We start from the raw sequence: 13,425 nt of genomic DNA, 5'->3' as shown, positions 1-13,425 counted from the left end.
AGCACATAAAATACATATAATCATTTATTAATTAATTATCTTTTTGACTTAACCCTTTTCTATATTTAAAGGCTGAAATGTGAGGTTTACCTTTTTATGAAATGTTTTCAAAGCTTTATTTGAACATTTACATTAGATATTTGAACATGCTATTAAACTGTTGTCAGTCAAGTTGTCATTTAAAATATGAACATCATTGTTAATGTTAATGTTTGAGAGATTATGCAAACAAAAATCATTTTATTTGTTGTTTGTTGATTTTTAAATATAAAACTTGAAGTGATTTATGTGTCGGTACTTTTTGAACATCTCCAGCACATTTTAACAATACCGTGATAATACACTGATAACCGTGATAATTTTGGTCACTATAATCGTGATAAGAAATTTTCATACCGTTACTTCCCTAGTCACATGACCATTAACCAATATCAGAGAATTGAGAACGAATGTAATGATTGAATGTGATGAATGTGTTATTAAATTATTGAACTTAAATCTCAGAGGGAACTTCAAGAAAACATAAAAAAGGGGTTCAGAGGAAGTTAGTGAATCCCTGCATTACATGAACAAACATTTGTAAACATGAAAACAGCAAAGACATTACAAAGCCATAGTCTACCAGGCTTTAAATAATTTTGTCTAGACTTCCAGAATCAATCATTTGTGAATGACACTGGATAGAATGACATGGGATGGGATAAGTGGTTCACAAAAAAAAAAAAGTACTAAAAACTTGACCTGATCATCCTAAAATTGAGGTCACAGAATCAACAGATTTTTAGGACATGCTCTCATTTGGTTACTCGAGAGTTGATGCGCTTGCCCCAGTCATTGCTGCTTGCAGTTATAACTTATATGTTCTGTTTACCATGTTAGGATATCTGTGCAAAATTTAAGATAAGATTTGTATTTATAAGTTAATATTCTAAGTTAATTTCTCCAGATAAGCAGTTGCCAAATACTTTTTCAACTGTAGAATCAAACTCTGTATTACTCACTGCTCAAAACTGATGTATTTCACCACCGTCTGGTTGTCATTATCCAGCCAAACAGCCCAAATATCAGTCGCCGTCAAGACAAAATCCACTAGCGTCTCCTGTTCCACACGAACACACATTCTTGTGAGTATACTTCCAACAGCTGAAGTACTCCATGTTTACTGTACTGATTTCTACCTGTGTTGCAAACTGTGTTGAGATGTGATCCAGGCTGTAGCGATTGTTCTCACTGGCCACCAGCTGCAGCACACTGAACTGACTGCCTTTGGGCACTGCGAGGTAGATGGCCAGACACAGGCCGGTAGATGAGGAGTAGAAGAGGCGGAGCTTATGAGCCTGTGCTGGAGAAGCCTTCACCTCCCCGCGACCCGCAGGCATGTAGTCCAACATATCAGTCACCAACAGACACATCTGATGCTAAAAGACAACAGATTAACACATCACTCTGAGTGGCATGCAATTACAGCAATTACAACTTAATAAATGAATTTATTTGTATATGCATCATCCTCTCCTGGAGCCAAACTGACCTTAAATGACCACATGCGCAGCTTATGATCCTGACACAGTGCAAAAATGAAAGTGTCATCTTCTAGCTGGTGGACAGCCAGACTGATGGCCAGGTCAGAAATGCTCTGATCTCCCCTGTGAATGGATGCTTCGTTTAGACCACGTTTTTGCTCTGCTCTGGGTTGTATGCAGTGTTGCCAGATTGGGTGGACGATTTCCAGCCCAAAAGCTCACAAAAACCCGCCCACTCCAACAAAAAAAAAACGCCCAAAACTTTAACTGTCAAAATAAGAATAGCCATTTTTAACTCCTTAAAACAAAATAATGACGACAAAATAATAAAAACAAAATGTTAGATAAATTTCCCATGGATCAAATCGGGGCAAATACATTAAAGAGAATTATCAAATGTGACCCTGGAGCACTAAACCAGTCATAAGTAGCACAGATATATTTGTAGCAATAGCAAAAATACATTGTATGGGTCAAAATTACATTTTTTTTTTTTTTTTATTAATTTATTATTCCAAAAATAATTAGAATATTAAGTAAAGATCATGTTCCATGAAGATAGTTTGTAAATTTCCTACCATGAATATATCAAAACTTAATTTTTGATCAGTAATATGCATTGCTAAGAACTTCATTTGGACCAACTTTAAAGGCGATTTTCTCAATATTTAGATTTTTTTGCACCCTCAGATTCCAGATTTTCAAATAGTTGTATCTCAGCCAAATATTGTCCGACCCTAACAAACCATACATCAATGGAAAGCTTATTTATTCAGCTTGATGTTGTATAAATCTCAATTTAAAAGAATTGAAGATTATGACTGGTTTTGTGGTCCAGCATCACAAATATGATTAAAATATGCAAGCAGACACTGTCAAAACGGCAATCAAGAAATTAACCGATACCCTCGAAAAAACACATGCATCATTTTCAATCATGTGAACAGTCAGAATTTAAAAGTAAAAATGTGACCAATGTAAGTTATCGGAAAAAGCAATGTAATTAGGTATTTCACACTTGTTTATGCACACACCATGACAGTCAAAACTATCATTCATTGATGCATGTATGATAATCCGACAAAAGTTCATGTCGCTCTATAATTTCACACAGAACTAGAGGAAGTCTTTCGTGAAGTCCATACTGTAGAACATTACAGAACTTTGCACAGTCAAAACTAACAAGTCCAGCAGCTTTCAATCTGGACCGTTTCAAAGATAAAAGACAGGATCCTGTGGATAGGCTATAAATAGATTTTGATCAAATAATTTAACTGCTCTGATTTCGGCGTTACAGTGATATTAGAGCCTTCATGTCATGTCTCCCTCAACAGGTGTAATTCACGTTTTGAGAGTTGAAACACTCCCCACTCTTTACCATGTAATTTATATTTAGGCATTATGATCACTTATACAGTAATACAGTCACTCACGAATCATCACGCCTGTCTGCTGATCCCTAGTGATTGGCTAAAAGTGCGGCCGCGACGTCAACATCAGCACCAGTCGTCTTTGCAGTGTGCACGACGTGTTTAGTAACGTCGTGATGACTGATTGGATGCTTTGTTAAGCAATCAGCCTATACAATTTATATGTTTGAAAACTGCCAAACTGACCCCAAACCAGCCCAGATTTTGTCCACCTGCCCAAGCCAATTTTTACCCGCATAATCAAATTCAAACCCGCCCAATCTGGCAACACTGGTTGTATGGGATTCAATCAGTATCAAAAATTTTATGCAAAAAATAAAATACCTGATAGCTGTGGGCATCCAGCCAGCCAACCGCTGCATCATTGAACTCTGTTTAAACTCCAGAATGGACACAGTCCCTTTATAACAAGAAAGTGGAGTCACGATTTTCTACAAACACAAATATCTGCAAATTTTGTTAAAACTTAAAGGGTTAGTTCAAATAAATATAAAAAATTCTGTCATTATTTACTATCACATCATGCCAAACTCATAAGACTTCTGATCATCTTCAAAATGAAAATGAAAATATTAATAACATTCTCTTAGGACTTGTCTATCCAATGCAACCAAAACTTTCATTAAAAGGTCCAAACAGCCATTATAAATGTACTCAATATGAATTAAGCAGTTCAGAAGAGACACAATGATTTTATATGATGAACAGGCTTTTATTCATATATTAATATTGATTAACACACAGAGCTCACCAAATATAGTAAAAAGCGCAACGGAACGAGAACAAACCTCATTGGTTGAGCTTCTGTGTTTACCATATTTGATGAGCTCTATGTATTTGAATTGCTCAGTGTTTATATATAAATAAAAGCCTAAACTAAAGGGATAGTTTATTAAAAAATTTAAAATCCTGTCATCATTCACATGACAAATCTACCCTCATGTCTTTCCAAACCTGTATGACGTACTTTCTTCTGTGTAACACGAAATATATTATGAATGGCACGAGGGTGTGTAAATGATGACAAAATGTTCATTTTTGGATCCCTTTAATTTAGACCATAAAAGTGTACTTCACTGAAAGCGACTGCGTCTCTTCAGAAGACTTGGATTACTTTAAAAATCTTTGTACTTTTTTGAGGCTTGACGGTTTTTATTGGTGGGTGAACTATTCCTTTAAACAACACTTCAGTGAAGTTGTATGAACTATCAATTCTACTAAATTTCTTTCATCCTTCTGATATTCTGTAATTGTTTAAAAAGGTCAGAACAACTTTCTTCATGAAATAACTAAATACTGAAATAACTCAATTTAAAGGCCTGATCTCCTCTTTACTGAATGCCCTTATAAACACTGAGCATGTTAACCACAAGACAAGCATGAGTTTTTAAGGTAGCTGTGTTTCAATTTATCCACTGAGTCCACTGAACACAACAGTGTGCCAAAATGTATGATTTGACAAACATGAATGTTTTTTACTAAATTTACTTCTTTTTTGTTTGTACTTTATACAAATCATGTTCAGAAGATGAGGGCACCTGTTTACTCTCAATGGTTTGGTGCTATTGCAATGTAGACAACATCAAAGACTACAATGTGTTTCTTTGGATTCTGAAACTATGACCTTTACAAACATATTTAAGACTAAAATATGCAAGACATTTTTACAAGCTTGCATTTTATAAAACATTTTCAAACTTTAAGGGCCCACGGACTACCCATGTATACAGAGCAAGACAGATAAAGAGGAGCGTATAAACAGACACAAACCATCTTGATCATGAGCAGGCAAGGTGACTACAGTAATGCCGCCTGAGGGCGAGGCGAGAGCGAACACTGCCTCCCCCTGATGACTGATCCAGGCGGCCGACGTGGATGGAGCGGTCGCTGGCGTTCCTTGTGCAAATGGGAGCACGTAACTGTGGGCCGGTTCGTTTAAATTCAGCTTCCCAATGTCTGTGAAAATGGACTGCATCTGGAGTTCAGTGACCAAATCCTATAAAAGATGAATTTGTTAGACCATACAGAGTATATAGATCATATACATAAGTAATATCATTACATTCTGTATCTGTCAAAATTAGGGGTGTAACGGTACACAAATATGACGGTTCGGTGCGTACCTCAGTTTTAACGTCTCAGTTCGGTATGATTTCGGGCACAGCAGGGGTTTTACTGAACAAGTTGCTCTTTCTTTGAATACATTCAGTTATAGTTTAAATTTTCTTAGTGATAATAATCTACCTCAGCTTATGCTTAAAACAATAGGGAGCCCTTTTACATTATAAGGTTACAATTAGGCCTAACAACTTAACCCAAACTTAAATTTAATTACTATTTATTTTTAAATAGATGATCAACACTCAACTTAAAAAAAAAAAATAAAATTGTATGCAAACAAGTAAATTGCACATAATGCAGTTTTTAAATTAATTAATAAATACTACAATTTCTAGGCTATTTGTTAAAATATATTCAATTACACACTGGCTGTCATAGCATGTTTCATAACAGATTAACTTAAACATACAGTAAATAATTAAGACTAACAGGTTTAGTAAAATATAATGCTCTATATTAAATATAGAGCATGTGGGGGGCTGAGTGACCTCAGATTGACCTATAAATAATATTTTAATATCTAAACAACCAAAGCAGCACAAATGAAATTTTTTACAGCACAAACGGAGCACAAACGATTGAGACTATTTTGCCAACGGTTTGCGTTGGGTGGGGGGCCGACTTCACGGAGGTCACGGTTCGGTATTGTTACGGTACAGCAGGAGGAAAAAAAAAACAAACATTACTTTTTTTTTTTTCTTCACTTAAACAATGGTTTACTGAACAAATTGCTCTTTCTTTTAATAATTACGATTTTCCTAGGGATGAAAATCTACCTCAGCTTCTGCTCTATACTATAGGGAGCATTTTTACATTACTATAAGGTTACAAGTAACATCAGGGTCCAAACTTAAATTTAATTACCATTTATTTTTACATATAATGATCAACACTCAAAATAAAAAAATGGTATGCAAACATGTAAATTGCACATAATGTAGTTTTTAAATTAACTTATAAAATTTCTATTTATTGTTGAAATATATTCATTTACACAGTGGCTGTCATAACTTGTTACATAATTATTTTATGTTTAAATAAATCTGTTAAGACATCACTATCAGGTAAAGTGAAATATAATGAGTATATTGTCTAATATTTCATGAAATGCTATTCTCTGCACTTCATGTCACTAGCAAACTAATGAGTTTTACTGATGTCTTTCCGCGGGAGAAACACTGATTGAGGAGGCATGAGATGTTCATTCATGTTTATTTAAAGATATTGCGCTCTGTGCTGCCATTTGAACTGAGGCGTTTATACGGCGATCTGTCACGCCACATCAAAGAGCATCAAAACTCTTTGAATTTTTGGACATAATTCGAAAGATGAGACTCTGTTTCTTATCAAAAGTGACAATATATAAAACTGGAAGTTTCCAATGAAGTTCTATTCGTGCAGTGGTTAAAACAATGCTGTTTTTGTTCATTACACATGCATACTGAACCGAAAGACCTGTACTGAAAACTATCAGTGTGAATACGTGTACCGTTACACCCCTAGTAGCAAGGATCCAGACACTTACACTGCGGTACATGCGGCTGGGGTGCGGCAGCACCAGGCGATGAACCGACTGGCTGGTGACGATCAGAATAATGACGTTGTTAAGGGTCTCTTGTATGCAAACTCCTCCGGGCAGCAAGAGGCAGTTTGGGATACGCAGGCGGACAGCATTATTCAGAAGATTAGTGTCCAGCGATTGCTCGACAAACTGAACCGTGTCACCTGAGGTGGACCTAGAAGATAAGAGACATGCTAAAGTGAATATACTGAATATCAAACAAACAGAGGAAGTAAGTGATTTCAGAAATGTATGAAACATGTTTAAAGAATAAATAACTTCTTATTCATCAACTTACACCAATTTATTCAGAACACACCATTATTTCAGAAAAACATTACATCGGGGCAGAAAACAGGTGTCATGACATGAGAAAACAAATTTGCCTTGATCTTTTGGCATATTAGAGGTCTCTGTACCATTTAAACATCCTGTAAGTTTCATAGCTTAAAACATTGTCCTCATTATAAACAAAGTGTTTGTTTAATCAAGCTCCAAAAATGTGCTCGTTTTGGATCTGAGGTGCAAGATGACATCACAGGGGCACAGTCGTTTGCATAAACACGCCTCCAGAACAAAACATGGACGAATAGTCATTTTCTCAGCATAGGTTCCACCCACTGGGCGTCCAGTCACTTAACGGCGACACTTGATCTCGCTGAATGCGAGTGTCGTGTCACGTCAAAAGCAAATAGAAGTCACAATCGCTGCCGCTATCTTGTCTACACTGGATTAGGGATGCATCGATCCGATATTCAGTATCGGCTCCGATACTGGCATTTTCTGCCGGATCTGGTATCGGTCTGACGAGACTGATCCAAATCCGATATTGTGTGTGTACTATTCTGTGTTATTGTTAAGCCCCACGAAAGCACAAAAACATTATAAAGCACCATAAAGTCAAAGTCCAAGTGTTCTGAAGCCGTTCCACAGTTTAATGTGAGGTACAGATGAATATTTAAGTCGTTAAATTCAAGTTCGTTTTAGAATACCAGGTCGTTTTAGACAGAGGGTCAGAATGAGAGTTAAAAATAATCATTTTCCCACATATTAATTTGTTTTTTTGTGCAATAAACATTATTAACATTTATAAGTAAACCTCAAAGGACATATTAAAATAATTTTTAAAAAAACCATGTCATGACCCCTATGAAGTGTGCATTACAGCACTCTATTTACATGTACTTCCATTGACATATAAGAAAGTGTATGTCAATTTGTCAATGTCAATTACTGCAATTTAGGATTAAATACTGCATTTAAATGTGTTTGTCAATGCCAAAACTCTGCCTTGTGTGCTTAGGAGCATGAAATAATAAAACTTTTATCCAAATTATGAATGAATTATGTGTCGTTATTAATGTCGTTTTGACTGCAATGATAACAATCAAGTAAAGACTAAAGTCAACTTCAGTAAAGGTTTCTAGTGCTGTTCCAGTTACTCTCAACTATCAAAATCAAAGCAGTCTGAATCAAAACAGCTGCGGCGCTGTTCAGACGCTTCAGGATCAACGGGGAAATCGCACGGCGGCGGGACGTGCTTTTACATCAATGAAAGGTGGTGTACAGATGTAACTGTGTTAAAGAAGAAGTGCTGTCTCGATCTGGAAGTGCTCTTCATTAACTGTAAGCCTTTCTACTTGCCGCGGGAGTTTTGCTCATTCATTCTCGTGAGTGTTTACATTGCTCCGCAAGCACATGTGAGCTCAGCTTTACAGAAACTCGCTGATCTGATCACAGAGACTGAGCAACAACACCCGGACTCTGTTTTAATCATTCTCAGGGACTTCAATAACCAGCGGGCGGTCCTGGCCAGAAGTTCAGCGGGTGCGGGTTTAAGAAAACAGTACCGCGCAGGGCTCTACTACAGAGCTCTGAGCACCAGAACGATCAGACATAGGAACAGTTTCTTCCCTCAGGCAATCAATCTCATGAACATCTGAACACTTAACAATAAAACATGATACACACAACACTATCATACATTTATTTATTTAACACACATAATTATTACTAGTGCTGGGCAACGATTAATCGCGATTAATCGCATCCAAAATAAAAGTTTTTGTTTATATAATATATCTGTGTGTACTGTGTATATTTATTATGTGTATATAAAGACACACACATACAGTATATATTTGAAAAGATTTACATGTATTTACATGTATATATTTATTAATATATAAGAACGCATTTTTCTTAAATATATACATACATGGGTGTGTATTCATATATACATAATAAATACACACAATACACACACATATATGTACACAAAAACTTTTATTTTGGATGCGATTAATCGTTGCCCAGCACTAATTATTACATTTCAAATTTGCACCTAACATACCTGTATATACTAAATTGTCTATTTTGTATATTGTGTTTGTGCTATTTTGTACATTGTCTATTTTGTATATTGTATATTATTATTTTTATTATCTGTGTCTTGTCTTGTCACTGTCATTCTGTCGCACTGTGGAGCTTCTGTCACCAAAACAAATTCCTCGTACGTGCAAACATACCTGGCAATAAAGCTAATTCTGATTCTGATGTGATAGATCTCAGCTGAAAGAGATGATCTCTGAGCAATCAAACATTTCTGAAGAAACTATAAATACAATCAAGTCACAGTTGCATCAAAAGAGAGTCTGAAAAGTATTGAAGTATTTATCCGTGAGCTCTCACCAGTGGATGAATCTGTTGCTGGTGACTGAGAGGAGCTTCCCGCTGTCCTCGTATGAGAATCCCCCTGCACTGTCTGCATACTTCACACCGCCGGAGTGAAGTCCAACACCTGCCGGACACAACAGCACAGACCTCAAACAACACGCTCAATATATCCAGCACAACCAAAACACTCTGGACACACTCGTCAATTTATATTTCTCACGATCTTAAAAACATTTTGGCAGATAAACGGTCTGCAGAAAAATGCATTTACAAAATGCATGATTTACAAGTCATCCAGACATGTAATGAAGACCACCTAATGTTTTCATCTTTTTAATGCCAAAACCCAGCAAAATAGGATGGTACCCGAATATTTCTGTCAACTGTATCACTATAATTCCCTTACTTTTATTTGTGTGTTATTTCATATCATTGATGAATACACTAAATTGCAAAAAAATGTGGATATAGGTCATAATACAGGTTAGATGTGGTCACACTTTGACTAGCAGTATAGCTACGACTTCAAAAAACAAAAACATTAGCCATTTCTCTCTCTCTCATATATATATATATATATATATATATATATATATACACACACAGGGTCAATGTGTGTGACCCTGGAGCACAAAAGCAGTCATGAGTAGCTCGGGTATATTTGTAGCAATAGCCAACAATACATTGAATGGGTCAAAATTATAAATTTTTCTTTTATGTCAAAAATCATTAGGACATTAAGTAAAGATCATGTTCCATGAAGATATTTTGTAAATTTCCTACCGTAAATATATCAAAACTTTTTGATTAGTAATATGCCTGGCTAAGGACTTCATTTGGACAACTTTAAAGGCGATTTTCTCAATATTTAGATTTTTTTGCACCCTCAGATTCCAGAGTTTCAAATAGTTGTATCTCAGCCAAATATTGTCCTAATAAACCATTCATCAATGGAAAGATTATTTCTCAATTTAAAAAAAAATTGACCCTTATGACTGGTTTTGTGGTCCAGGGTCACATATATGGGTCAAAGACGAGACATCCCCTCCTGGTATCAACATAAAATTAATAACATAAAATATACAGACTGAAAGTCAATGTTTAATGTTCAGAAGTTGTTATTTCAAGAAATGTAAAGCCTTTTGGCTCGTTTATGTGGGCCGTCCCAAGCCTGGTTGCAATGTGTTCATTGTCATACTCCAAAATCAGATTATTTTTCATTTTTAAAAATCGCCATTATTTTATTTGAAAAAGTTAATAAGCTTATTTTGACAACATATTTTAGTTTGTCTTGTATATTTTTCATTAGATCAGATAACATTTTAAGCTGCCATATGGTGATGATACGTGCCCCTCAGATGTTACAGTGTTCCCCACCTACGGGGCATGTTGTCACATTTCACTTCCATTTTTTGAGGGTAAATAAAGAAAAGTGTATTCACTGTAATTATGAAATAAAGCGTCGTATTTGTACTAGACAAGTGTAAAATTACTGTGGATAAAAAAATTATACTCTGAACCCCATGTGGATTTACACAAAGTGTTTTGCCCCGCTCTCCCCTACTGTATTACTTATATTGTGCTCCCAACATGTTTTGACGCTTGGCCTTTAGAAGCACATAACAAAATCCCTGAAAGAAAAGGAAAAAAAAATAAATAAATTGAATTTCAGAAAAATGTGACAGTAAGAGATATATTGGTCTTTTATGTGATCGTTATCCAGCGCCTGTTCCGAGTCTGCCGCCTCGCGACACACACGCGCTGCAGCACTAAAGTCACCGTTCACTCGCGCAGCCTCTTAAAACACATCTGACTGAAAACGCCGTATCTAAAACAGTGTAGAAGGAAAAGGCGTTACCCAGATTCAGTGTGATCTGTCTGAATCGTAAAACAGACTCTCTTTCAAATCCGCAGATCTCTATGTAACTCCTTTCTAGCACACCCGCCATCTTCCCGCGGTGCACCCTGGGACTGAGCTCCGCGCTTCCGCCTTTCAAACACTTAAAGGGCCAGTGCACTACACTACAGTGCCTCTGCAAATCTTATATAATTATACATTTGACTAAAGGGGAGAGAGAGAGAGAGCAAGGAAGTATTATATATGTTATATGTGAACATCTTTTCTTTAATGTCTTTGTGATGTATGTTATCCTTAATGTTCATCATATAGCCTAGCACTTGATGTTAAAAATGTTACTCATGTTTATTGACGTTAGAATTTGTTAGAGTACTATATGTGAAACATTTTGTATTTTCGAAGTGTTACATGCATGTCTTTTTGCCAAATAAATATTTAATAAAAAAAATAAAAAAAAAAAACATCACTCTGGTTCTTTAAACAAAAAAGACAATATGGATTTTTCCATAGACTTTTGACATTGCAGAAAATAAAATAAAATGTAAGCCATATATTTTCTGGGTTGTTATAGATTAAAATGTAAACATGTATACATTTGTGTATTTAAAAAAGGCAAAATGTGAAAATTTGTGTATACTGTATTTATCCAAATCCATTGAATGTAAACACTAATGTTATTCAACAATACTAAAATTGCACATAATAGCCATGGAAAGAGCTTTTTAAAATGGAAACTACACCCATATTGATGATTTGGGAGCAGGTAGCCTATATTTTGATCGCCTGCAGTCAATAAAATCTTATTTATGCATGTTGGAAAGCTGAAATGATGCAAACTATTTTCAAATGCCCAGATGCACATACAGTGTCAATTAATTATAATTTTGTTAAAGAGTTGCAACAAAACTGAAATCACAAAACTCTCTAGAATCAAGAAGTTGGTGTTTTAAGCATTTTTACATTTATTCCAAAATATTAACTAAGAATGCAGTAACAATTTTCAGATTTTAACGGTGGCTGCTGTTTTCTCAGAAGCGTATTACGCAATCAATGTTGTGTTTGCATTAGTTGCACCATGTGACCTACACAAATTTGCATTTACTTAAGTGCTTTAATTAATCAATGAAAATGTACAGATTTTTAAACTGGGCCAACTTAGTTCCTTTAAATGTTTATAACTTAAATCAAACCAGTAGTTAAACAAGATTAAAAAAGGATTACATGAAAGTACTTTCTTTATAATTATATGTTTGTTTGACTTAACAGGAGAACCTGATCATTTAACCTCGCACAGTAACGTGGTTTTATTCTGATTTATAATTTCATGGGAATTAAAATACTTTATCAAATATGGTCATTGACTAGCATGAGTTTCTTTTGATTCAACTTCACTCCTTTCTCCAACCAATCTTAAAGCTCTTATTCCAGACTCGTTTACATATTGTTTCTCAAGGTGTCTTTTTATCTCATCATATATCATATTATTCCTGGTGAGGAATTCTAGTCTAAATCATAAAATACTCACCTGTCCGCAGGCTGAAGTTCTTCAGGGAGGACGCAGAAAGCTCTCCAGTGGTTGTTCTTCTTGGAGGCTCAGTTTGTAGTTATAAGTAAAGTTTTCAATAAAAACACTTATTTTATTAGTTACAATACAAAGCGGTTGAAGAGGCCATCGCAGTGCATCGGTTTTGCAGTGTCCCTGCATCACTAAGGTCATATAACTCAGCTTGCGCAATGGCACTGTACTATGGCCAGAAATTCAAAACCTCCTCACTAGAGACACGATACAGATCATCCCACCGAACTTTTTACATTAAAAACAAACAGAGCAAGCTCAGCTCAGATGAAAAAAGTCATGTAACAAATTACTTTCTAACACAAAAAGTTAGTTGCTTTTTAGAGAATAATGCAAAATTGTAATGCATTACTTTTAAAAGTAACTTCTGACTTGCAATCTTCAATTTCCAATTAATTCTCCAATTTCATTTATTTCCAATCTGTCCAACATTCTCATGCTTTGAAGCGTTTACATGTCACCACAGAGATTTATCATGCGTGCCTCTTTAGGCATTTGCTTCCTCCACCCCTCCATGCAGCAGAAGAACAGGTGTGATCAGACCTGATGCAGTGCTGAGTGAGTAGAAATCGAACCAGACAGGGTGACAAGGTTTGAGGGATCAGACAATTCTGGCAAGTCTGTGACGTTAAAATTATCATGTTTGAGGCCCGAAATTTGAGATACATGAAATGTTCTGA

At 35.6% G+C, this 13,425-nt stretch overlaps 1 protein-coding gene across 1 annotated transcript in view; it reads right to left on the bottom strand.

Moving 5' to 3' along the window:
* Positions 1 to 12,964, bottom strand: part of nup160 (nucleoporin 160) — a 49,524-nt gene extending 36,560 nt beyond the window's left edge. Inside the window, exons 1-9 of the mRNA XM_058766819.1 lie at positions 12,944 to 12,964; positions 11,170 to 11,311; positions 9,327 to 9,435; positions 6,600 to 6,810; positions 4,724 to 4,949; positions 3,278 to 3,353; positions 1,532 to 1,646; positions 1,179 to 1,418; positions 1,002 to 1,099 (exon numbers count right to left, since the gene is read on the bottom strand). Coding sequence (XP_058622802.1) covers positions 1,002 to 1,099; positions 1,179 to 1,418; positions 1,532 to 1,646; positions 3,278 to 3,353; positions 4,724 to 4,949; positions 6,600 to 6,810; positions 9,327 to 9,435; positions 11,170 to 11,311; positions 12,944 to 12,964 — 1,238 coding nt within the window. The remainder of the gene's footprint in view (positions 1 to 1,001; positions 1,100 to 1,178; positions 1,419 to 1,531; positions 1,647 to 3,277; positions 3,354 to 4,723; positions 4,950 to 6,599; positions 6,811 to 9,326; positions 9,436 to 11,169; positions 11,312 to 12,943) is intronic.
* Between the last annotated feature and the right edge of the window lie 461 nt (positions 12,965 to 13,425).

This window comes from Onychostoma macrolepis, chromosome 25 (genome assembly GCF_012432095.1).
Source record: "Onychostoma macrolepis isolate SWU-2019 chromosome 25, ASM1243209v1, whole genome shotgun sequence".
In the NCBI taxonomy this organism is placed as follows: domain Eukaryota; kingdom Metazoa; phylum Chordata; class Actinopteri; order Cypriniformes; family Cyprinidae; genus Onychostoma; species Onychostoma macrolepis.
This window is presented reverse-complemented; position numbering and strand designations above follow the sequence as displayed.